Genomic DNA, 27,013 nt, shown 5'->3' on the forward strand with positions numbered 1-27,013 from the left:
ATATTTTTACAGGTCATATAGTCTGTTTTTTTGACTGTAAAGCTAGGAACAATAACTTCTTGAAGCTTTCTACGTTTTTCTTGAAGAAGCATTAATTCCTTAAAAAGCAAGGAAAACATTAGCTACACAGGTCCGTCACAGTAGTCCCATTTCTTTACTGTTCCCTAAAGTAAAGTAGCTAGAACATTATATATGTAAGCAGCACCTTAAATTGCATTTCTTTGTTCTAATTCTGGTATGTACTATCAACTAATAATGCACATCCCTGTTCATTAGTTCATTCAGTAGGGTCGCATTAGAAAGACCTCTTCATTACTCATGCACTGCTTGTCAGCACACAGACTGGAGCAAGATTACTAATACATCTGTCTAATTTAACTGAGAATACTGATGTAAAATCAGTCTCATCCACTGTCTGCACAACCAGAAGCCTGTCTGATTGGGAAAAAAAAAAATCTTGTTTTTCTTTTGAAACATCCTAGGTGGTAATACGAAAGGATACAAGTGGTCTGTTGTGCTGTTTTTGTAATCTGCAATAGTTATCCAACACCTTTATTTCACAGATTAATGTAATCTGAGAATGTAATTCTGAAAACTAAAATTCCACCAAGGGACATGTGCTAGCTTTGTAGAGGAAAAAAGGGAAAAAAGGAGAAAAAACTGCACATCCAAGTAGATTTTCTTATATGACTTACATCACTTTTAAAACTTAAGACAGCCCTGGCTTCGTACCAATTTACACTAGCAGAAGTTCTCTCCCTGACTTAACATTTCATAAGGCATAAAAAAGTGTGGGTTTTTTTTTAAAAAAAAGGCTTTTAAAAAATAAATGACTGTTAAACATTAATTAGGTTGATATTTAGCATTGAACATGAACATTCATGGTCATTCTAGTTGTCTTCTGCTGCTTCAAAATAAACCAATAAAAGGCCCCCCAGCATCCAAGCAATTTTCTCACCTATCATGGGTACGTTCCTCATTAGGAAGATGGTGATAAAATACAAAGTGAAATAAAGTATAGGGAAAATAATATCTAAATGATCTAATTACACTGTCTGTCATCAGGATTATTTCTTGTTCTCTATTGTGTGGTGTATAAGGTTGAGATTAAAGCAAGCAAAGGGATTTTTACTGTTTTTCAAGGAAAGTAGAATCCTAATAACTCCGGTAGAGAACAGCTACCTGTAACATTACAGGGTTAGACTTCAACATCTCAGTGCTGTCCCTGCTCGCTGCCCTGTCTTGCTTCACTGACATAACATAAAATACCGTGCCACTTATTAAATAATTTGCATTTTTTATCATTCATACAGACATTGTAATATCCTTTAAAATTTTTCTGGGCTTGCTTATCATAAAAGTACAGCTTCCGAAAGGAAGTCTTCAAACACCTCCTATGTTTCAAAATTTTAGCACAGTGGTTTCAGGAAAAGAAGTCACAGATAATACAGACAATTTTACTCTGTCATTTTGATCTTCTTCTTAATCAAATCCCATCTCTTCAAAGGACTCTGACAAATCTAGAGTGTCTTCAAGAGCTAGTTGTTCATTTGGATTTTGATTGACCGAGCAGTCATAAAAATCCTAAGGAGGAAGAGAGTACTGTCGCAACTTCATAGCTGGGTAAAGAGTGTAATTTTTAACAGTTAACTGACTATTTTGGGGAATGTAGTATGACCCAGTCTGGTAGTGCAACTGCTTGGATTATTCCATGCCATGTACCAATGGCATACCGATTTTGATTATTTGTGAGACTGGAGTACACCAATGAGTACTACAATATAAATATTGTCATCTGAGACTTCTGAAATAAAATTAAACTTTATGTGACTTTTCTGAAGATGCAGGAGGAAAACTGTCTAAATAACTTATTTTTCAGTTTGCTTGCAATTCTGAAAATAAAATCAACATCTGCTGTGGATGGAGATAAAATCTTTTTTTTTTTGAGAATGGAACAGTTAAGAAACATATCTGAAGGTAAAAAAATCTGGGTTTGAGTCATTTCAGAATTTCAGAGTTTTACACTGAATTTAAAGTAGATTTCAAAACAAAAGTATCAAATACTAAAACTGGAAATCAGTATTTAAGTATATCTAAGTTGAATATAATGATTCCTAAGGAGACAGGGAAAGAAAGTCAGGGGGAGAGCAAGGTGCCAAACATACTCACAAAATCTAAATGGATTAATGAAGTGTCTCAGTATCAAAAGATCTGTACATTTGGCTAAATGATATTTTGGAGGAAACATTTTGTCTTGTTTAATCAGTCAGCCTGATGCAGCTTTCTGCATAAATTCTGGAAAAGCAACTGCCAGTAGCTGAAGATTTGTCTCCTTCCCATTCATTTCATAACTCAAAGAAAGGAAGACATGGTAGGTCATGAATATTATGTCCCCCCAGCCCCCTTCCCACCAAGGATGCTGTGGCTTTCAGGAGGGTACATGAATTCAGAAAGGCATTAGGCAGAGTCATGAAGGATAGATAAACTGATGGAATAAGTTACCATGGCATGGATATACACATTGGCTCCAGAAATCTCTACACTCTGCCAGAAACTGCACAGGTCACAGAGCAATGATCACCCCACACAGGCCTTTTTTCCTATAAATATTTTCCAGTAGGAATTGTTAGAGGCAGGATGGCGCTTAGATGGAGTTTGGTCCAGGCTGCACAACTATTCTCACGTCACAGTGCTCTGGAACTGCTTTTCTTACTTTCCTATTGACTCATGGCAGTAAATCCTTTCCATCTACTTTTTGCTCTCTTTTGTTATCTTGATTGAAAGAGACTACATTAACAACAGGTTTTTCACCCTCTCCCACATCTGCCGGGCCTTTCCTTTCAACCATTTTTCATCTCCCCATTTTGCCTGCCCCTCCTCAAAATAAACTAACTTTTTCTTTTTTTTTTTTAACTAGAACAAAACAAATGGCTTCCTGATTGAGAAGCCCGATTTCATTTTGGTTTTGACATATTTTTCTCTAAGTGAAACTAAAATTTTGCTTGATTCTAGGTCCTGCTTCACAAGTCTCCAACTTCAGGTGTGGAGAATACTTTTCAAAATGAAACCCGAACTACTGAAAATGAAAACTTGCTAAAAGAAAAGAGACAAAAGCCAATGTAAATTCAGATGGATGCCAATGAACTCAATGTAATTACATCCGTGTAAAGCCATTTCCATATTAAAAAAAATTTAGCCTAAGAAAGAAGAGTCTAACATCAAAGGCCAGCAGTATTGTGTCTTGCTTTTTTCATTGTTGTTGGGGCTTTTAAAATAAAATTTAAAAACTAGCTACTGCCTCCACCCTGCAAATGCAGGCAGAATTTTAATGTTCCAGGACTGTGAATGCAGTTCTGGTGGCAAATAATTTTAATTACGTTTCAGGGGTTGCAAGGCACCAGCCACTCCTAAGAATTTTGTGTTACTGAAAAGTAACAAAATAGAGAGGAAATTGGGCTGACACAATTCCAGAACTACAGAAATGCAGATTCTTTCAATAAGGGCAGCTGACAGACCTATGCTGTTATCAGGCTTTGACAGGTGCATTTAGGTTTACTTGGGTTATTGCTTTCAGACCTACCAACCTCTACCGAGCCCAGATTTTGCCTCTTACAGTGAAGATCACGCAGGGATGCTTGGGGCAAGTAAATAAATAGAAACCTCCAGAAAGTACATTTCTCACATCCCTAATCTTCCTGCCACCCCCAAAAATATCCTCACACAATAAAATAAAAATTTTCTGTTATCTCCTAAGCATAAGGAATCAGACCACGCATGCCAGGATGGCACAGAACTGTAGTATAATGTATTTCCCCCATTAGTTGTTTTCTCTGCAGGCTGCTGCTTTTTCAGGGCTCCCAGACAACCACGGTAGGTAACTGTGGACTTGGAAACATCTGCATTAAGGGCAATTTTACTGCAAAAAGTAACAACAGATAGCACCATGGGGTTTATTATTTTTTGACCTCCTATCTTCCTGACCTCAAAAAGAGCAGTTTTCAGCTGCCAGTTGTGCAAGTATCTTTTCCTGCATCATCACTATTATCAAAAAGCTCAGAAGATGAAAAATAACTCTGTGGTATCTATGCACCATTGGACTTTGGCTGATATTCTTGAGTTGTACCTCCGCATTGCCCATTGCCTTCAGTGGGTCCATTAGAGTAACGTATGGGAAAGTGGCAAAGGGCTCCACAGATGCTGCGCTAACATTCAGAAGTGAGATGCCAAGGCTTTTTCTTTCTAGAGTTTTGAATACATAGGATGATAAGGTTTTGGCCAAGATTCAAAGCAAAGAAGTTTGTAAAAGAATTGAAAAGTGCTTCCCGTATGCAGCCAAAGTCTCTAGCTACTACTAGTTTTTGAGGCTGGCTTCTTCATTTTAATATTTAATGCACATATTTCATTTCTTGCATGGTACCCCAGAGTATAATACAGTTGCTTTGGCCTCTAGGGAGAAAAGTACCTCGCCCAAAAGAAACTGAGGAAAACTATATGCAGGTAATTATCTCACTGCCATTTTGGGAGAATCACAGTGCATGTCCCACTGCGTCAATTCTTTTCGCTAGTTCCTCAGATAGACAGGCTATTGTCACCGCATGATCCTGCCATGTGGTATTCTCTCAACAGTCCACTGATGTTAACAGACAATGCAAAACTATGGTCTCACTTCACGACAGCTGTCTGTGGGACTCAGTATTAGAAGCCCAAGGTGACGGTGAAAACAAGACCCCACAGTACCACAAAATTAGAACTGTACCCTAAGATCTATAGTGGACACAGTGGAGTACCCTGTACTACCCTGCTCGCTATGGTGTCTCGCATATGTACTTTATTACCTATTGAGAGTAATGGGCTGTTAGCTAAGTAGAACAGTGCTATTAATGGGTTCTGTTACAATATAATGCTTCATTAACAGAGCTCTCAAAGAAATCAACAACTTCAAAACTCCCATAATCAATCCAATTTAATCTGATATATGCTCTGTCAAATTGCATTTCAAAAGGCTTTTATAATACCAAAATTCAGTTATCTAGTAACAGCATTAGCAATGTTAATTTTCTAATCAGAACGCAAAATCATTAATTATCCATGCCTTCCTTAAGTAAAAGAAGCTGCAGTTCCTAATCAGTAACCCTACAGATCCTTTGCTGTTTATGAGTGGAAAGGGTACATTCTCCTCTGGAAATACCTGTGAGGCTTTTGTTAGCGCTAGCATGTGCATTGAACACATAATTGCTTCACTGGGTCTGAGCCTCTCCCATCTTTGCATCTCATGCCATCACTTACACCTGCATGAGGCTGATGCTCAGCAGCGTGAGCAGCACTCTCTGGTGGTCCCCGCTTCCAGGAAACCATGCTCGGGGGTCAGTCTCGCCCATCCAAAGATGTTGGTTTGCCATCATGTCTAGCCTGTTCTTACGCTAGCACAGTATTACATAAAGAGTCTATAATCATAATGGGATTGGAAATGGGAATTTTGCCTCAGGCAAAGGGTCCACCTATCTCCAGTAGTGGCCAGAAGTGAATATTTTTCTCCTAGCACTCAACTATTTACAGCTGCTGGGTGTTTCCAAGTGGTTTGGCCTCATGGATATCTTCCCCCAGTGCACAGCTAATCTGTATTTGAATCCATGCAAACTTTTTGCATCCCTGGTTTTCTTCAGAAAGGAGTCCCATAGGTCTATCACTCATCATGCAAAAAACACATCCGCTTGTTTGTTTGTTTTGAATCTGCTGCATACAAACATTGTTGGGGAAATGCCCTAAAAATATATGAAATAAATTAATTTACACCATTATTTCTAAGACTCTGCAAGTTCATCCCACTCTCTGGAAACAATTGTTTCCAACCTTCAATTGTTATTAAAAAGTCAGCATTTACAATTAATTTTCCTTAAACAACAGCCCAACAACAAACAGAGGAATTATTTTCAGATTTTTTTTTTTCAGGCAAAGATTAACATGTGAGAAGCTTACACTATATATTTAGTAAATTATTAAAACAAAAATTAAAAACTGAATAGTAAAACAATAGCTCAACGACTGTTCTTGCCTTTTACAATTAGGGAATTAATTTTGCTGGGGAAAAGTGTACTCCATGCTCCAGGAATATACTCTTATACTTGATGATAAACCAACAAGCAATTGTACACCATACACTAAAATTAAATGACAGCTTTAATGGTGCTAGGGAAAATGAAACATATTGCTAAGGCTATAAACTTGTTCATGACAACACTATAAGACAAAAACAAGAAAATATGCATAAATTTCTATTTATTTTTATACTAGTAATAGATTGTCATGTAACAGTTTATTTGCTCTTTAAAAAAAATTCCTATTTTTCAGACAGAGCATTTCCAGAGAATAAAGACAACCATAAAACACAACCATCACGAAGTTTCTTACACCTATATCTAAATATGTAAATGGCTCTCAAATTGTGCTCCAGCTGTCAAGAAGCTAGTCAGGGAATTTAGTTCTTTCCAATCCTGCTGGTAACTGGTTCTTTGGCCTCAAGCAAACATTTCACTTTTCTTTCCCCATTTGGAAAATATTTGTGCTTTGGCCTGAAAAACACTGAAATGCTTTGAGCACCTTGTTGAGCTAAGCATTTCAAAGTATGCTAAACTTTACACATACATGTAATTGCAATGACTTTGTCTTAAACATTTTTTTGTGAAAAAGCATGGAAACAAATTTTCTCCGAGATAGGCCTTGAAGAACAATACTATCTGTACCTTATTTTAAAGCAGAATCACTAAAGGGACATTGGATGGATCATATAATAATGATTATTTTCACTTGTAGCTTGGCTGTCCAGTGCATTTATTTTTCATTGATAGGGGATAATTTATTTCTGACGTATAAAAGTGTCCCCTTAAACTCTTGGAAATGAGGAATAGGAACATGTCCTGAAATAATTATTGGCACTGAATACTTTATACCGCTCATTTTCCTTTTCTTCAACTTTTTGTGTATTTTCAGTTTTTAAAATAACAGATTGTTGCTGATGAGAACATGTAGATAAAATGAAATTTCTGTCTTTGGCACATAGATGATCAAACTGTCAGCAACTGTACCTAGAATAATTTTGCACACATATGCACCTAGGAGATACTATTGCACGTACAGTATATATAGCTGGGCATTGAATCTTTCTGAAATTTCCAGCTGTCCTAGAAACTATAAAAGATGGGGTTTGGGCTGATTCTATTCATTTTACAAACTAAAATTGAAACAGAAGCTGACGGTTAAAGTCACTTTGCATAATTACTGATTCTGTAATTGGGTGAACCCACGTATGTACTCCAGCAGAAACCCTTCTTTTTTTTCCAGACAAAATAAACTGCCTTTGACATACAGCAACTCAATCAGGAGAAAAATCGAGCCCTATTTTTTAGAAAAGTGAGCAACGGCATCTCCCATTAGCTTTCCGGCTGCTGGAGCAGTGGGTGTCCTCAGCACACCACTGCTGGAAAACAGGCCCCAAATGCCTGATCAGTAGAAAATGACCCAGATCGCTTCTGTTCTCTGCAGCAGCAGTGATGGGGAGCTCTCCTCGTGGCCACTAGCTGCTGAATTTTGCCTGGTGTTACGAGAGACCTTCCTTTTCACCCCACCTGCACGGACTGCCTGTGATGGAGGACACCAGCCTTGCTCTGGATCTCTGCTCTGCTCAGCGCTCCTGACCCGTTACAGCACACAGAAAGCAAATGCATCTGAGCAGCAACTGAAATAATCTTTTCATATTCCACATAAATCATGAAACATTCAGAAACATAGTTAATGGATGATACAAACACCTCTGAAATCCCCATGTGAAAGACACTGAGGAAGCCAAAACCTTTTTTGTTTTGTTTTGTTTTTCCATTTGAGGAAAAATATCAGCTCTGAAGAAAAGACTAAGGAACGCTTCTGAACATCATTTTATAAGCAGGTGCTTTCACAGTAGGCAGTGGGGTGTCTGGCTTCCACTGGGAACCAGGTACCTCATGCCCTTGACTTCTTTGGACTTTTTAAAATGACAAGAACCTTTTTCATTCAGAAATTACTCCTTCCCACACATGAATTATGTTCTCAACTACGGTGCATGACACAGAGTGAGTAGAAGTCAGTGGCTCTGGGGCCTTCTAAGTTCCACCATGGAGGTTTGGGCTCCCCCAGGCCCTCCCAATGCCCAGGTGCAAGGGCTGGTGGGGGCCAAGGAGCCTCCTGGCCAAGCCCTGGTCCAGAGAGATGAAGAACCACCACCTTTAGGAGCACCATAACACACATCCGCCACTAAGCCTACACACAACTAGCACATTATATTAAATGCCATTTTCATTGTAAGTGTCCGAAGACACCTCCACAAGAAAAAAACGGATGTTATGGGCAAACTGAGAATTTCCATCTTCTATCTCCCACTACATCTTTCATTTAAACTGATATTTCAAACTATGGACATATATATTGTACAGGTGCCATTTAGTCACCTTTAGGTTAAAAGCATTCCCAGCCATAATAATTATCTCTAACAATATAAAATTAGGTACTCAGCATTTTCTTATAGCTGATTACACCTCTAAAGCCAGCCTGATGGTTAGGCACTAGTGTACTCTGCTCTCTAGACTCAAGTTGCAGCTGAGTATGTGATATATTGCATATACATTATGTTTCTCAAACCTACTTTTAATTTAGCCTGAAAAAGAATTGTTGAAGTAGATGATTATATGTTTACAAGACAAAGGCTGTGAAAATATCATTACCTAAAACATGGGTTTATGTCATTAAATCAATGACATATCACCTATCATACCACCCAAATTGATAAGCAGTTCCTGGAATATTTATCATGAATTCAATAAAACACATATTCAAGAACAAATGGAAGGGACATGGTTAAGAAATATTTTATTCAATACATCCAAAGTTTAAATGGGTGCTGTTAAATAACTAGAGAAATATTTGTCACAGAACAGAACAAAACATTATAGCTGCGCCTTTAGGTTTTGTGTTCAGCAGTTCACATTGTACTTAAAGCTCAATTTCAGAATTCTTAACATTTGTGATGGATGTATATTTGTCCTATTTCCAGCCCCTCTTCCTGGAACAACTTTGACAGTTCAAGCAAAATAGCTGCAACAAGACAAAATGGAGGAAAGAAAAATTCCACACATTCTACTCCAGCATCTATTATCTATGCACCGTCTTCCATTTATCTTTCCTGCACTGCAAAGCCAGCCCGGTCTATTTGTCTACCTCCTATTAATGAATTATAAACATACTTGAAAATAAAATTTGGTATTTACAATCCTGGCTATGCAGTAGCACAATGTGTGATGCAAAGCTGTCGCTCTGTGTTAAAAGCAAGGTATGCAGCTCTCCAGGTCTTCTGGCAGCATTTCAAGAAGTCTTGCTAGAAACACTTAGCAGACATGCTCTTACCACATGACCACAGTGTATTAACCCTAAAGAGCAAGAAAAAAACTTCACATAATTTCAAGGCATACAAACAAGTGCTAGCTATTTTGCTTATTAAAAGGTCTGAAAGTTTCCCTCGGAAATCACCTGGTTTTGGAGTCACTTATATTCACCTTAGCGGTCGCAACTGAGCTGTTAATGACAGTACTCGCTGCGGTAAGCCTGAGGCTGATAATCGGTGTTTACAGGCTCCTACCTCTATGGCAAAACAGCTGATGCCCTCTCCAGCCCCACTGCCCAGCTCCCTCCCCTGCAAGGACACAGGTGGGCAGGCACCAGGCACCTCTTTGTGTGGACCCCAGCCCCCGGCAGCTGGCCACGGAGGTGGGCACTGCTCAGCACGGGCAGCAACAGCCCGGGCTGGATCTTAACGCAGGTTTGCTCCAATACCCTGGAATAGCTGCAGCCCCCCACGGCTCTAGTACAATCCTACCAGCTTCACCCCATCCTCATCCTAAAAGCAGCCCTGTCCGTTACCCGGGTGCGTGCGTGTCCCTTCCTGAGGCCAAGCTGGGCTGGGATGGCAGCGGCAGGGACACCGGCAGCCCGCAGCAAGGGGTGCCACAAGCCCTGCGTGGGAGCACTGCCATGTCTGGGGGTGGCAGTGAGGCGGCAGCTCCTCTGCAGGTTAATGACCCGTGAAACAGCATTAATCCAACACAACACCCACCCCAGTGTGCCTCGCTGAAATGGAAAGTACCAGCTTTGCCCACGTTCACCCACTTTGGAGTTTTAATTTTTTTTTAAGATGTATTAAGATTTGTACAGGAGATTCTTTGTTCTTGGTTTTGAATGTGAGATAAAACAAAACAAACAACAAAAAAAAACCCAACAACAAAGCAAAGCCATCATCCCAAGCATATCCAAAAGCTATTCGTCTTGCTCACACCTGATCATATCACTATCTCTCTTCCTACAAAGACATGGATGTTAGAAGGACACTAATTTAAAGATATTTCCTGTCCCCACTACAGAAGGGCTTTCCTTCAGGTCACAGTTTGTCCATTTGACTAAAGATTGCCTTAGTCACAAATTAAAACAAAAGCCATTGACTACAGCTGCCTTTCCTCTCATGAGAAAGCTTTGGTGTCATAGGTTTACATCAGAGTTAACTTCTTAGTCCTTAAGATAAAAATACTTAACTTTCACATTGTGTCAGTGAAAACATTACCTCAGCCTGAGGAAAGGCCCTCCCTAAGGAGTGCAGAAGAAACCTGGATTTCATTTCCTATTCCTTCCCAGGAAATACTGTACCTCCTGGCCCACTTGTGCTCCATGTCCGTCTCCCCATTGCTGGGTACCAGAAGACATCACACTTCCAACAGATATTCATAGGAACATGGAAAACACAGATGGCAGGTATGACCAAAAGCATACATACATATAAATCATCCCTGATATCAATTCCGATCAAACAGTGCTGTTGACAGGTTCCTTTCATAATGCTTCGTGGATGTGATGGCCCGAGAGGGAAGGGAGAAGGTGGTTCACTGAGACTTGACTCCGCTCATCTCCAGCTGCCCGTTCTCATTTTTCCAGGATGCCCTCATTACTGCTTAGACCCAAGAGATCTGCTGTAACCTCTTGAGATCCAGAGCATGCTCTGGGCAATACCACGGACAATGACAGAGCAGCAAGAGGGGCATAACAAACCGCTAAAGATCACTGCCATGCTGTGAGGATGTGAAGTGGGACAGGGATGACTTGATAAATGCTTCTACAGTGCATGTGCACATCCCCAAATAGCGGAAAACAATAGTTAAGTGGAAAGAGGTAAGCAGAGCACCTAAAATACTAGTTGCTGCTCTGGGACAAATTTCACTTTGGTTTTACATCTCTGCAAATTCTGAAAATTGTCTGAAGTCTCTGAAATGTCTCTGGCTTCCACTCCCTGTGAGGGAGAGCAGAGCATTGAGCCAAAGCTTTGCCCTGGGAATTTCCAGCTGCTCTTTTTTTCATTCTCACACCCAGTGCTCTAAATAAGCAATAGGATGAATATTATCGCAGAGTTATTATTTCTGTCATAAATTTTAAAAACTACCTATATGAATAACTGTAAGTCAAAGTCCTTCAGGGACTGTCATAAATCCAAAAGCTGTCCGAGTGCTAGATTTAGTATTGCGATCATTGAATTAGCTGAAAGAAGTATAAAAAGGCGCGTACAGGACAGCTGTTAGCTATGCACATTTACACAGACTTCTGAGCAACAGTTTCAACCAGAAATGAGCAACAACTTCATCCAAGTAAATTAACTCCCATCCATGCTTCCAATGGAGTATTGGGATTTGCCCTGCCAGGGTGTGCGATACATTAAGTCTCTTAATGTCTCTTCCTGGAAAGCATCTCCTAAATGTTTACAGTTGTCTAATTAAAGCCAAAATAGAGAGTTTAAAGGTATTTAAGTATTTTGTAAAGCTTTCTCTACATACACATGGAAGAAACTAAATAAGATGTTTTTACATGTGTCTGCCTCTGCAGCTCAACCTAAGACACCATCCCAAAATGCTGTAGTGTAGCCTCAGTGACCCATCCCTAGCATCCCAAACCTCCTTTCCTGGTAACAAACGCTGTCAACCAAGTGCATAATTTGAGACACAAGCAACAATCCTAAGAAAACAAACAGTTTGAGCTCCAAAAATTAAACTGTTGCTCAAATTCTCTTGCAGAGATGTGCGAGAGAGAGCCAGACATAAGTCATATATATGTACAGGAGGCTCTGGAGGAGAAGAATGCAAGTCCCACCCTTGTTTTGCTCCCTGCGTGGTTTTGCTCACTTGGCAAAAGGGAGCAGAGATCAGTGCCCTTCCTGGGCAGGGGCTTTCTTGCGTGGGGTGTAGGTGCAGGAGGAAAAGGCCCCAGGAAGGGCAGGGTTGCCAGTCATTGTCTCTTCTGCTCTCTTCATGTCCTTGGCATAGCCAAATGCAGATGGAACTACCAGGGTAGACACAGGAGTGGCAGAAACATAAGATACTTCAGCAAACCTCTGCTGCAGTCCTTTGGGACCAAACAGACATCAGGGACCAAAACATCTTCTGTTTGGTCAAGATGACCGCAGAAGAGAGTGAGAAGGATTACAGCGTAAGCTCTGACGTTTGCCTGCTCGTACAATGAGGAATGGCTGGCTGCCAATGAAGGCATTTCAGCCAGTGCGATACTGGGAATGGCCACATCCAGGCTGCCCTCCATGGAGGTCTACTGTGGGTTACAACTGGCTGTACAATGAGCCAAAATCGTGGCACATGCTGGATTTTAGGAAGTCTGAGCCATTATTTGCTCTCTTGAAGTCAAGCATCAGTACAGTCACATGAATTGAGGTGACAAACACAGCTTTTTCAGTCACCTGTGCCACAGATGCAGGGAGATAGTCTGCTGCAGTCCTGTCTTAGGTTTTGGATGCTTCCATCTCTCTTTCGATCTACTGAGAGAGGTGAGAAAAAGGGGCAGGCTCCCACTACAAGCTGGAGTTGTTCTGTATTCCTAACGTGGAAAGTTACAGGCTGTACCACCAAAAAAACCCCAAAACCCCTAGGATTTTAAATCACTTTGCTATTTTTGTCTCAGTGAAAAAACTATGGCACCAGCTTATTATGGTCACACACATCCTTAAAGAACTTATCAACATCACAGCACTAACAATAGGTACACCATTTTGAAAGATTCATGTTGAACTTTGTAATTTTAATTATGAGTGGAGCACTTTTGGGGGGCCAGGAAAAGGCCCCAAAGGATTTTATTTCAGTAGATAGAAACTGCTAACTTACTGTACCAATAATCCAACAATTTGCAGACAATACTTTCACAGACAGAACCAGACAGGAAGGTAGTGCATTATCTTAATGCACATCTTTAGAAACCAACAGGCTTAAAGCTACACCTGTGTGTTACATTTTTGGTTGCACACATTTAACTCTCACTAATGCTCCTAAGATCTACATGATGTGCAGTCAAGAAAGGAGATGCCTCATGTAAGCACACTCTCTCTGAACTGGAGAGACTTTACCCTTTAAAGTTCTCCTGTCTTTTATAGCCACACACAGAAAAAAAACCCCTTCTTCATGCTGCTGATTCCCCTCATTCGCATTCTCTTTCATGACTATTTGTGCAGTCGTGCTCACAGACGTGAATAGGAAGGTGGCGGTACAGCCCTGCCTGACCATACCAAAGATAAGGGAACAAGAAGCTGAGGCCATGGAGAGCAGTTTGTCAAGGTGATGCCACTGGCAGGGGATATCCACACCTTTTCAAAGGGGTAATGTTATGCTGGATCTCATTTTAATCTCACAGAGACTATATAAGTGCAAGGAACTGCAATAATTATTATTATCCTATTATTGTAATTGCTCAAAGGATTTTCTGCTAGTCTCCCATTTAGCATAGTACGTGAAAGGTTGACAAAGAAAATGTGATTAAGGTGTGAAGCTCTGGTGCCTGCCAGCTGTACTGAAGTGCAAAAGATTCCCATCATAAACAGTAACTGAAAGAATGATGGGCTTTCTGGGCTTTCATCAGGAAATAAAAATACAGGAGTCCTTCAACATCTGTCAGAGACCCAGAGAAGAATGGAAGAAAGCAATCCAATTCATCTGTATAAACTGTCTTTTGTGGTACACCACCACCACTCCCTCCTTCCATTCACTCCGTTAAAATATTAAGGTATTGACCATGATGGAGTCTAAGGCAGGCAGGGAGAAGGAAGACAGAGATGGAAACAGACACAGTTTTTCTGAGGTTGTATAAGGATGTAATTTCTTCTCTGTTCGTAACCAAGAAACAAGTGTTTTATACTCTGTCCCTTTCTGTCCTTTCCCTGCAGTAGTTAAGCTGATGGCTATTTGTAATCAATACGTTACAGGAGCTAATAACATGTGCCGAACCCAGAAGCCGCAGCAGCCTGTCCCTAGGTGTGGGGCAGGAAAGGGATGGGTGACCCAGCCCCTGGGATGCTGGCTGCTGCCTCCAGCACAGCAGCACTTCCCCAGCGGTGCAGAGCTCACCGTATAAACTGCTTCCACTGGTGGTGCTTCTTGCAGACTGTTCCCATTTTGTCATGAAAAGCTGGGTCATGTAACAGTAAAAGCAGCGAGGGAGAGAAGGATGGCTGATGGCAGAAAACAGTATTATCCCTCTGTCTCTTTGAACAGTATTTTTTAGCCTTACACTCTTCCATGTCTATTAACTCCTACTGTACTCCACTGGACACGTGGACTCATCATTGCTTCCCCCTCCGTACTAGGTTTTCAGCTTAGCACAACCACATATCCACCATGAAGTTTTCCAAAGTCACGTCAGCTCACACCAGCTATAATCCCTACTTCACAAGCACCAGCCACACCTTCCTCCTCCACTTTCAGAAGCAGAGAGCTCCCCAGGCAGCAAGCAGTGCTGCACATCAGTCCTTCCTCCGCTCTCAGAAACCTCCTTGCCCAACATTGAATAATGCTGTTTCATAAATACACAGCTCCTGCTGCAGCTTGAACCCCTGCTCCCACCCAGCTGAGGGTGAATGGAAGGCAAACACCAACTTCAGGTGCAAGGTCTCAAACTCGTTCAACCCCTTACTCCAGGCAGTCTGTCACTTCTGAGTCTGCAAGGGTCCCCAAAGAACCGGGGCAGACCCACCTCCTGCCTGGGCTCCAAATCATTGCACACAACGCCTGGACAAATCTCACCAATTATACACTGCACACATGCATTTGCGTTAACTGTGCCCGTTCTTTTTCTGAGTTAGTTATCTAAGAATACCTTGTCATTTTCCAGCTGATTTTAATAATAACTGTACAATAAATCATTTAAGCAAACCATTTAACAGACGGAGTAGTAAACCGGATGCTGCAAGTACAGCTATTAGTATACCATAATTAATTGCTGAGGTCCTGTGTTACTATTTCTCCCTGTTTTAATGACTTACGGTGTAAGGAAATAAAAGGTTTGTCCTTTTTTTCCTCTTTCCATGTATGTTTGCTATTCAGAATAGCACAACAGATCATCAAAGACAGCTATGGGAGCACTTCTTGTATTCCTTTATTCAGGCTTTTGCTTTATGCAGATATTCCTGTGCATTAAAACTCATTCATCATCATGTTTGTGCTCAGGCTGCCATCTCCTCCGACACCCAAAGCAGATGAAACCAGGGACTTCCAAAGCTAAATTCCTAACTCTTGGTATCTTAAGCTAACAGCCCAAACCCTCCAGGTGAAAGCGGTAATAGATTCACATTCTCTGTGGCTCATAGAAAGTGAAGTATGTGTAACATACATGACCATTAAGTTGTATTTGTAGGCAGACCAGTCTGTGAATACAAACAACGGGGATTAGCGTACATTTGTTAGCAAAAACATACTTAGTGGTCTTTGAACATATTTACCAAGCTTATATTACTATTGCTTCAAGCCATACTCCCTGCTGTGGGGTTAGGACATGTTCTTTCTTAGGACAGGGAAAAAAACCACCATTTGTGTCCACTGGAAGTATTTTTCAAGCCAACTTGAAAAAGGCCCCAGTAAGTCCTTGCACGTCTTGCCATGGCATAAGCCTTGCTACGAAGGGTGTCCCACCCTGCCCCTCTGTGCAGGGAAGACACAGTACCAACCAGCCAGAACAAACCTCAGCGGGCTCTGGGAGCTGCACAACTGTGATGACTGGATGTAAATCATGATCATTATGGTATCTCTCTAAATTAAAGACCAGTAGCAAACCCAGTAGGCAATTTTTTTTCTGCTTGCCTACTCTGTATGACTCCTACATTCAACATAGATAAAGACAGTGTGTGATATGTCCAAATGATGTGTTGATAACACAACAATTTATCTGTGATTCTTTCAGTCTTTAATTCAACACTGGATTTATTTGGGAAAAAAAATTATGTGTTGGATAAAGAAATTAATTGAGGCCGGCTGACTAGCATTGTGTTGGTCAGACTGGGTGATCAAAATGGTCCCATCTAGCTTCAGAACACAATAATCTGTGAACACTATTGCATGCTATCTGCTCTCCCATTTATTTTGGTGACCTTTACCTTTTCTTCTTTGAAGCACTGATGCTCATAGCCATCAGACAACATTTCATCCCCCAGACTGCTTTCACATCTTTTCTGTATCATCTGTAAGGACTTGTAACTTGGATCACTTCCATATGGCACTACTTCTGACCTGCCAGCCACACACTTTCATGGGGCATATGTAATCCTGCAACACATGCAGATGTATGTCCTCCCAATACACCAACATCCTCTTATGCTCTTTTCCTTGAACATTTGCTTGTGCCTCCAGACAGCAACTCCAACTCTTACCCATATAATAATGTATCACTTACAGTATTACCCTCTTGCTTTCACTACCCAAGAGAAGCACTGAACAAGGACACTGATTTAAAAAAAAAGGACCCGAGAAAGAAAAATCCCTGACCAGCTCTCAACTGGAGGCCACACAAACAGCTAGATGCAGAGACAGCATTAACAGGGTGTGCAAACAGCTCCAAGAGCCAGCTTTTTACCTGGCTTGTGCTTTCTACTTGGAGGAGAAGTGAGAAAAACTCCCGAGTCAGCCAAGAGCACATGACTATTGATTTTCAAAGGAAATTATCCTCCCAGCTGCAGCGTTTTTGAAAAGTCCATTCTTAAACACTCTTCTCAGTTTAAATGGATGGAAAAGACCAAGGCTGGAGGCCTTTATTAGCAAGCCTCTCCAGGACAGATCCACACAGAAAACCTGGAGGAAATCACTAATACGAGGTCCTACACAACTCTCCTGAGACTGTGGGTCTGTAAAGTCTTGTTCCTTCTTCCCCCATCAGCTTAGGTGAGGAAGCAAGGGGCTAAGTATACTGATGTGCATGCACTTTTTTGAAAATATTATAGCTTTTTACTGCTGAATTTTACATGAATGTATCTGTGCTTGATAAAGTGTTTTTCACTTATACTCAATAATGTCTTCCAGACCTGAACACAGCACCATCCAGACCCATATCTCACATTAACTAGTAGCATGAAATACTGCTACTGTACATCAGGAATATTAAAGTAGAACAGTAAGCTTCTGTGGACAAATAATACGCTACATTTTGTCCTCTCTTTGCTCTACAAGAATTTCCCCTCTTTCCCCTGTCCCTACTTTGAATATGTATTACACAAGTAATTTTACCCACTTAAGAAACAGATCTGACCCTGACATTGAAAAAAAAAAAGCTATGCGGTATCAGTGAAATCTTTAACAAAAAGAAATGAAGCATGACACGTAACTGTGAAAGAAATTAACAAAACCAGAATATTTTGCACAACGATTCCTAATTATTTTGTATCATAATTTTTAATATTAACATATGCAACACCTTTTGCACCACAATGTGAAAATGTAAATTCCATATCCATTTAGAAATGGATTTGAAAACTGAGGCCAACAAAGTGTAAAACTCTCAATTCTCTTCAGCAATTAACTCTCACTACCTATGAACTTTCCTAAAACACCTATTTGATGACTATTCATTGGGCATACCTGAATTGTATGAAAAGATGATATCCAAATAAAAATGAAATTCACATTTATGGGTTTAAGAGAGTACTACATAAATACACCATAAAAGCAGCTGTAAGACTGTGCATGCAGAAACGGCGCAGAATCTACCCCACAGAGAGTCTGCAAGTGAGAAACAGAGGAACTATTATGAATAGTGAAAAGCTGATATATTTTACTATCAGTCTTCAAATGTGTTTAAAGCCTTTCCCTGCAAAGAATCTAATAAATAAGCTGGTGAAAAGTGTACGTGCTTTTTGTTTCTCTTGTGCTCTATTTGTATTTACAGAAAAAAACCCTGCAGTCATGCTCATGTCATCCATGACTTTAGAATACAGAAAGGTACTGCACAAGACTGCATTTTCAGGAGCAATGGTTACATACAAATACAACATCAAAATAGCCTGTAGAACACAAGAAAACAGTAGACCAAATGACATTCTTTTAAAACAGGCAATTATGTACCAGGGGTCCAATTTCTAAACAGACTTTTAAAAAAAAAATAACAGGACTTAAGCGATTTAATACTTTTAAAAATTCGAGCCATGAGATGAAAGAATGAGAACCTGTTCACCTTGCAAAAAAGCTGATTCCTACTATTCCTTCTTTATAATGGGTTCCAGTCTGCAATCCCTGCTCAGGTAGAGCCCCTATTTAAGTCACAGACAGCTCTGCCTGGGGAAAAAACTGCAGGACAAGGGCAAATATTTGAAACAGAATTTGTTAATGTTAATATAGCTGGCCAAAACCCAGCAAGAACAGAAGCGTGTTAATTAGTACCCAGGTATTCCCCCTTGAGTCCAACATAAAGCTCATCTGTAATCAGCTTCTGATGAACCTCTTGAACAGGAAGGATGGGCTGGGACTTTACAGTGCCTTGCCAAGACAAAGGTGATGGGTATGTGAAACCCTGGTTCCATCTTCTTACCATAAGGAACCAGAAACCCAACAAACAGCTGCAATTATTTGAACAAGTCAGGCAGACGCTTCATGGGAAAAAGAACAGGGAAGAAACAAAGTCCTCACAAGGAAGTAACACTATTGAGGCAAGATAGTTGACCCATGCGTTATCACACAGATAAGGACAGATTTTCCAAGTGCTCAGTAGTAAGCAGTTACCATTGGGAAGGCAGGTGCTGCTGAGTACTCTGGAAAATACTAGAACATTTCTGAGTGCCAAAATGTAAGACAGCCTCTGTATTAGAACTTGGGTGCCTGAAAACAGACATCACTGATATAGAATTTTTAAGAGTACTCAACCCATAATTGCACTGACAAACAAATGAATCCATATCAGCATTTTTAAAAGCCATTAAGATTTTTAAAATAAAAAAATAAAATTAAAAAAGTTGTGTAAGAACTCTAACTAGATAGAGGAAGATAATAAAACTTCTGAGAAAATGGTTAAAACTAAAGCAACACCAAAATGTCCAAACAAGACACTGTGATCAGGTACTCTTGAGGAAATTCATTTTCCCAGTTCAGAAGAACAATTCTTGATTTACACAGGAATAAATTATCTAGTTTGACTTTCTGTCCCAGCACATAACTTCAGTATAGGTATGCCCATCTAAGTTGCAGAAGTAGACTCGGTGCTGTACTAGTCCAAAATTTTTGCCTCAAGCCAACTACCCAGAGGAAAGGAAATCCAGAGAGGAAGCCAAATTTTCCTTTTAATTACAGTGGTGCAATCATACGGAGTTCTTCACTTACACACTAGCACAGATTTCATCCCCTTTAAATCAGTCATATATTAAGGAATAAGAACTATGAGAAAGGATTATTTGGTCCAACATGTTTAAATCCAAAGAATTTCAACTGTTTGCAATCTGAATTTGCACAATTCATAGTAGGATCTAAAATCGTCAAGAAATCAAAGCAGACGGCTTCTTCTCTCATGAACAAGCAAGTCTCAAAACAATCAAGACCTAAAAATGAAATGCATAAACTATTTTGACTAGCATACAAACTTAGATTACAATGATAAAGCTGAAGTTAATCAATTTAATTTACTTGTTGAAGTGCTTTGTCCTGCACGAGAAGTACTGCACTGCGTTGGCTTCTGCAGGAGGAATGAAGGAACACAATCTTTGTTATTAATCCTCTGAAATGAAGATGAAATTATTTCTGTAGCCTATTACAAAGCTTTCGAGTTTACAGTTTTAGCCAGTCCAGTAACATGCTAGGTCAAAAGTCTTATTTCATGCCAGGGAAATGCATGATCTGAATTTTCACTGAAGAACTCTGACTGTATTTCAGCAAAGGCCCATCATTTATTTTCCCAACAATAACCCTGAAAATTAAATCCAGACTCTGATGGATTGGAGCTATTGATGGTTGATTTTCTCTCGGCTGTACAGCTATTTACAAGGATCACATTTAGAGCTATGAAACTCTTTGAATATAGATCTTCTTATATCTTAAAAATATACAGAATCCTTTTGGCAAATGACACCCAAGTACACATATATTCTTTGATTCCATCAGCAAGTGCTAATAATAGAAATTTTTAAAGAAACTGTTTTCAATAATTGGGGTCTAGCTTGAGATAAACTCCATGTATTAAAGAAAAACACTAACTTGAAATGGGTTTTTGTAATCAATCCTATTTTAGAAGGGTACGATTTAATCCAGTTCCATTTTTCTAGCCAACTGGCACACTATTTGCTTTTGCAGTTCAAACCTGACCGTATGGTATGCCTTTATGGTGACTCTCAATATACTCCAAACTGCATCCTTGGGAATACTGTACTGCTCTTGATAGCAAAATACCATTCAGCTGTAAGAAACCTCACTTTTTAAATAAAGAACACCATGGTTTTAAATGACACTGATTATTAAACTAAGGTTACACTCCTATTGCTAAATTGAGTTGTAATTATAAAGCAGAATTAATAATGAAATTTAATGAAAATCCCATTATGATGCAGCTTAGCAAATCAAAGCTGAAACTGCTGTAAGTAAGACGACAGTCATAATATAAAGGCAACACTACATTTGAGTCTATGTCCTTAGCTTTGGGATATCTCAGCAGAAAAGTTAACTCGAAAATGACATTGCCTCTCCCCTCACTAGCAAGCACAAGCCCAGAGACAGACCCACAGAGAGGGCTGGGTGACGAGGGAGGTTCCCATCTGTCCTCAGGGCTGACCCCGACCTCAGTGGATCTCACCCAGAAACTGCATTCACGCTGGTGAGGCAAAATCAGGCCCTCCAGTTTCAGGTCATCAACCTTGCATGAGTCCAGAGGGCATAAAAGTCAAAGAGACTAACTCTTTGAGGGAAGTTATTCCAAGATACGAAATTTTTAATTCCAGTGGGCTTTTCTTCTTCTGATCCATGTGGCACATAATAAACAAAGTTACATTTGGGGGGGTTTGTACCTTCAGGGATTAAAATCTGCTAAGAACTGAATTGTGTACAAGATGAAACAAGAGGAGTGTCCGATTTACCACAAATTACACTTAGTAGGAGTATATTCATCTCGGAATACACATGAAGTCGAACAGACTCAAAAGGAAACGCTTTACTTTTACGATGAAACATTGATGGAAGACTTGAATCGATCTCTTTTCTTCCCCATTTAGCCTAATCCTGTACATGAACTGCAAGAGTGGTTATACATCAAGGATTTTTGAAACTTCAACAGAAAAATTCTCAACCACAAGACAAGAGCTGGAAGGCAAACAGCTCTTTGTAAAATTATAGAGCTGCCTCTCAAAAGTATGCAAGCAGGTTTAATGTTGACTGCGTTTCTGAGATATACTAAAGTAATATAGATGGTGCATGGAGTGGAGAAAATTATTTTGCATTCAGCTAAAGAATAAACATATACAATCCTCTCCAAAAATCAATGCATTGCTCCAACATCTGAAATCAAGCTGAAGGTAGATTTCCAATCACAAGCAAAATTTCCTGCTTATAATGTGCAAACCAATGTATGCCAATAGTCAAATGTTTCAGCTCTGGTGTATTGTGTTCTGATGAGTAAGAATCTTGTACTATTCATGTTTTGCAATAATTTCAGCTCGCTCTGTCAGTAAGAGAGATTCTCTGAATAATGTATGTAGTGCAAAAGAAATGAACAGAGTTTAAATAAAACACGCAATGGGAAGGGGAAAGAAAGGACTATCTCCAAACTGATATAGATCAGATCAATTTTGCAAACTTGCAACAAAGTCTATCTGCTTAAGCAACCTGTTTTGCATGCATTCATGACTGAGAAGAAAAATACTAATGTTCTGCGCCTGTTTAAAGAAAACAAAAATGTGTAAAATAACCATTAGAAGTTAGATATTAAACTGAATATGCAAAATTATTGCAGGTCCAAAAGTACTCCTGGGTGAACGTTTGGATATATGTTTTTATCTAGAGAAAAGAAAAACTATTCAAGTTTCTCCAATGCGAGTTACCTGCTAACACGCTATCCATAATCCTTTGAAATAGTCTGTTTACTGTCCCTAACACATGCAAAGGGCCAGGCCCTGAATCTTCACAAGTAACCTCTGCAGCAAATGGAAACAGAAATAGAGGTAAATGGTCATGTCTCAGAGTTTTATGCTTGAACTCACATGAATATTCATTTCAGTCCAGCAGCTCTAAGGCTTTTGTACTCTATATTCGGGGACGTGTGCGCCGAGTAATTTCTACACAAATAGCAAGATCCAAAGCCGCTGTTTCACAGCGGTTCAGCAAAGAGTTATCATTTCATATTGCCATGAAATCACTTAATTCAGAGCTGATGGTCGGGGTTCTTTAATTAGGTTAGAAAATCTCACACATCTGCGCTTTAGAAGCCTCTGTCAAGCCAGCAAATTCAATCACATGGAAGCCGGTGTCCTCCAGCTATCAGACAATTGATTTTTGCAGGATTCTGCTCATATTTAGCTTAAGGGACATGCGATATGTTCATTCAGTTGTCAGTCAGTTTGCCTATGTTTCATTAGACTTGTTGTTTAAAAAATATTCTTCAGTATTAAAAGGTTTAAAAAAAGAAGCAGCAGTTGGATTATTGGCACAAGACTGCAAAATGTGAAATAAATACAAACTTGGACTAACATAAAAATGCATGTTGGTTTAAGTGGGAAGTACAGACCTAAATAAGGCCTGTAGGATTACACCTATTTAATACAGACACATACAATATGAGCATACACACACATAAACATACACATTTACTTTCCTCCTCTTTCTCTGCCTCCCCCCATACTGTAAAGATTCATCATCTCTGAGTCATTAAACTCTTTGGAACTCAAACTGTGTTCAGTTAAAAAAAAAAAAAAGGATCAGGTTATGAATCACTATTTCTATAAATGACAGCAAATATAAGGGGACAGGTTTTCCTCAGTTGAAAGAATCCAAGGTAAACATAATCTAAGGTGGTTGGAATGAGAGAGAATAATCTGCTGTGAATAGTCTAAACGAGGAAAGTTTTGGGCAAACCCTTTTTGAATCTATGGTGTTAAGTCTCACACAAAGAAGTCGTTCAATTTTAGACAATTTTAAATTTATGCAAATCAGAATTAATTCACTAAAGTTCCAATGGAAATACTGTGCAATACCCTTAATCCAAAAAGTAACAATAGCCTCGGAAATTGTTTGGTAGAGCTGGATGCATAGGTAGAATCTGAAATAATTTACTTCAATGAAAATTACTGGTTTCAATATATAAAAATTGTGGTGGTCCCCTCCTCTTTTACCAAAAATGAAAGTTTAAGAAAGCTACTGTCATTTGTCTTCATGGAATGTATAATCAGTGCCTGCAAAAGTTGACATGCATTGTAATATTTTCTCAATGAACTACACCTGTATAAATCTGATTCCTTCCAGTTTCAAAGCACCTTTTGAAATGTTTTCTTCTTATGGAATCTGATATTGATTTTCATGCTAAACACAACTAATACATTGCTTAATATAGAATTCACACTCAATGGGACATCAATCTTTCCTGCATAAAATGAATAGAGCCATTTTAGCAGCTTAGCAGCTTTTCCGGTTAAATAAGGTGGCAAGGTCATCTGAAACTTGGGAGTACCAACGACTAAATATAAATTTAGAAATACATTTAGCAATTATTCAATAAATTATACATGAGAACTGCACAGCACATTGTATGTTTACATATTAAAAAGTGTCACAGAGATGGCTGTGAGAAAGTAGAAAGAAACGTAGTACTTATTTTAAGGGCACAATGAACAGTAAGACCTCCTCCAGTATGTTTCTATTTTAAACTCGCTCAGCAATGTTGCTTAGGGCATCTACTTCCAGAGGCAATTCACTCTTGAATGAAGAGGAGGGATTCAAAAACTTAAAGGCCACAGAGGAAAACCTACAGAATCCTGAAATATGGACATCAAAGTAGTAATGCTACTACAGTCTTCAGTTTTGCCACACTATATCCTGCTGTCTTACATAATAACATGAATTCCTTTTTATAAGCCTGAAGATAAATAGAAATAATGCTTTGCCACTTTCAGAGATAAAGCGGTATTCAGCATGTGTTTAAACCAAGGCTAAAGACCCTGAGGTGATCTAAATGTTGGAAGTTCAGCTAATTATATTCTGCTTTTTAAAAAAAAAAAGTAAATGTTACCGCATTTGGTAAGGGCATTTCTTTTTCTGCTTTCCTCTCATGGTGTATGTGCATCTGTGTGTGCGCATGTGTGTGTGTGTATAAAATATATAGTAGGAAGAGAATATTTGTTCCAGTTGAGGTGGTCTGTGAAATCAAGTAGATCAGATACTAACTTGATTTGGCACCAATGTATGGATGCATAGAGACATATCCACAGGATGTATGCATTACGAGATTATAAGAGACATTTACAACCTAGAATGTAAGAGCAGGGCTGCCTCAAGTGACATCACCAGATCAACTGCAGCGTCAACCAACTCAGATATATTATCCTGCACACTACTGCTTTCCTGTCTCCTTTCCAGCCATTAGAAAAGCATTTATGAGCACAAATATTATCGTATATTTTCAAATACACTCAAGGCATGCCACAAGCAAAAGCAAACAAGAGTAACTGTGGGGTTCACAGACTGATCGAGACATTCATAATTTTTCTTTACAACAACAAAATTCATCTCCATAGAAACCGGGAAGCAAGAAACTACAGTAATAACACTAAAGTAAATGTCACATCAGGTTAGTCAGCAGAAGGCAGGAGAGGGGATTTTGCTCCAGTTAGAAACTAACAAGGATTGCTGCCCCTTTTGCTCTTCTGCAAAGGGTATCTATGCTGAAGACAGACTTACTGATGTATTTGCAATGCAAGATAATGATGTGGTTTCCTGTTATTTCCACTGCAATTTACCCGTAAGGTGGTCAGATCAATGGCATGTTTACTTACAGGCATTTGTTACAGCAAAGCTGTTAGCTGTTTCAATGTTGTCTACATGAGGAACCAAATTAAAAGGTGCTTCAGATGCATTGGGGCTGGTGTTATGAAGAAAAATTGCTAATCGAAAAGCAGTATATTCCTGATCTGTGTTCCTGATGAAGAGACCACCTACAAAAAAACAGAAAAAAAGCAAAAAGCAAAGGAAGCAGGGTGAATTATTTGCAAGCTACTTACTATCTTGCAACACCAAGCAACTGCCTCTCCCAAAGCTGCACAGAAAGGCAAGTCCTAAGACTTTAATGGATAAGGAACTAATCATATTCGTAATCACAACCGCTGCCTTTAAATCACTGTCCTCGATCGATTTTAACCTCCCTGATGCATTCATGCTTCTTTTCTGACTTCTCAGTTTCCAGCCTTTCATACGTAAATACTCAGATTTGTCATGATTACAGTGACCTTTTAAAGTGTTTAGCCTCCATCTCCCTGATACTGAACACACTGGTAAATCAGCTACTCAACAGCCTCTTACATTAAGTGGCAGGCTGATTAAGGGGAATGATGCTTTCTGGATTAAAAAAAAAAAGAAAATACCAACTCAGTGTAGGATAATCTGCACTGAACAGGAATATAATGAACTTTGCTCCTCTGCAGCCATGTGCAGGAAGGGAGCAGCTCAGCCGTATTAGCAGCATCTTCACAAGTCCGCGAGAAATGATGCAGTGATGGAGCTGAGCTGGAAAGAATTCAGATAGCTGCGTCCCATCCGAAACACCTCCGAAAGGAGGGAAGCGGGAGGCGACGGGAAAGGGGTGAGGATGGGGCACGGGGGACTACGGGGCGAGACCTACAAAATCCTAAACTTTCCAACTACGAGAAGCGAAAGAAGGGCACCGTCGCCTTTCATCCCCCACCCCTGCCGGCTACCGCAACCTCCGGTGCCCAGAACTCGCGATCCCTCCGGGAGGCAGGCAGAGGCGGGGGGGGCCGGAGGGGGCCGAGGCAGCACCGGGGCATCAGCCCCCAGCCCCTTCCTCCCCTGCCGATGCTGCGCGCCCCGGAGCTGGAACGAGTTCTGCAAAAGACAAGCATCCTCCCCACCGCACACGAGCGCACGCACGGGAATATTTCTACACGTACACACGGCGGCACACGCACACAAGTACACGCGGATTTTTCGTGAAGGCAGGGAAAGGGGCTGAGTGGCGGAGGAGAAATCTGCAAACTGCCTTCCGAGCCTCCTTTCCAACTCACTTTGCAAAGGACTGAACCCCCGGACCCACGCACGCAGCCCAATGCAGCGCTTACCTATTTGCACGCTGCTAGGAAAAGCTCCCATTGCTAGTCCCCAAAAGCCAGAAAACAACAAGACAAGCTGTCTGCAAATTATCCTCATCTTCTCTTTTGCCTCTCTGTCTCGCCTTCTCCCGCTCGCTCGCTAGATGCTGCTCAGAGAGGCATTGAGGACGAGGTGGCTACGAACAAAATCAAGAATTAAAAAAAAAAAAATAAAAGGAAGGGGGAGAAAAAGAGAGGTTTCTTCCTTTCTTTTTCTTTTTTTTTCTTTTGTTTAGTTTTTTTTTTTGTTTTAGTATTTGTTTGCTATTCTCTCCCGCTCGCGCTCTGCCTCTCTCCCGGTTGCCGCTGCCGCTTCAGCAAGCCGTCCCGCCGCGCCGAATTTTTCCCGCAGTCTCC

General features: G+C 40.1%; 1 protein-coding gene across 3 annotated transcripts in view; it reads right to left on the reverse strand.

The window, feature by feature from the left end:
* Positions 1-26,793, reverse strand: part of GRIA4 (glutamate receptor, ionotropic, AMPA 4) — a 238,332-nt gene extending 211,539 nt beyond the window's left edge. For all 3 annotated transcript variants that reach the window (XM_010562112.1, XM_010562113.1, XM_010562114.1), the window contains exons 1-2: positions 26,627-26,793; positions 25,328-25,486 (exon numbers count right to left, since the gene is read on the reverse strand). In XM_010562112.1, coding sequence (XP_010560414.1) covers positions 25,328-25,486; positions 26,627-26,714 — 247 coding nt within the window. In that variant the 5' untranslated portion in view covers positions 26,715-26,793. The remainder of the gene's footprint in view (positions 1-25,327; positions 25,487-26,626) is intronic.
* Between the last annotated feature and the right edge of the window lie 220 nt (positions 26,794-27,013).

The sequence above is a fragment of the Haliaeetus leucocephalus genome, unplaced genomic scaffold (assembly GCF_000737465.1).
Source record: "Haliaeetus leucocephalus isolate CR32 unplaced genomic scaffold, Haliaeetus_leucocephalus-4.0 Scaffold155, whole genome shotgun sequence".
NCBI lineage: Eukaryota > Metazoa > Chordata > Aves > Accipitriformes > Accipitridae > Haliaeetus > Haliaeetus leucocephalus.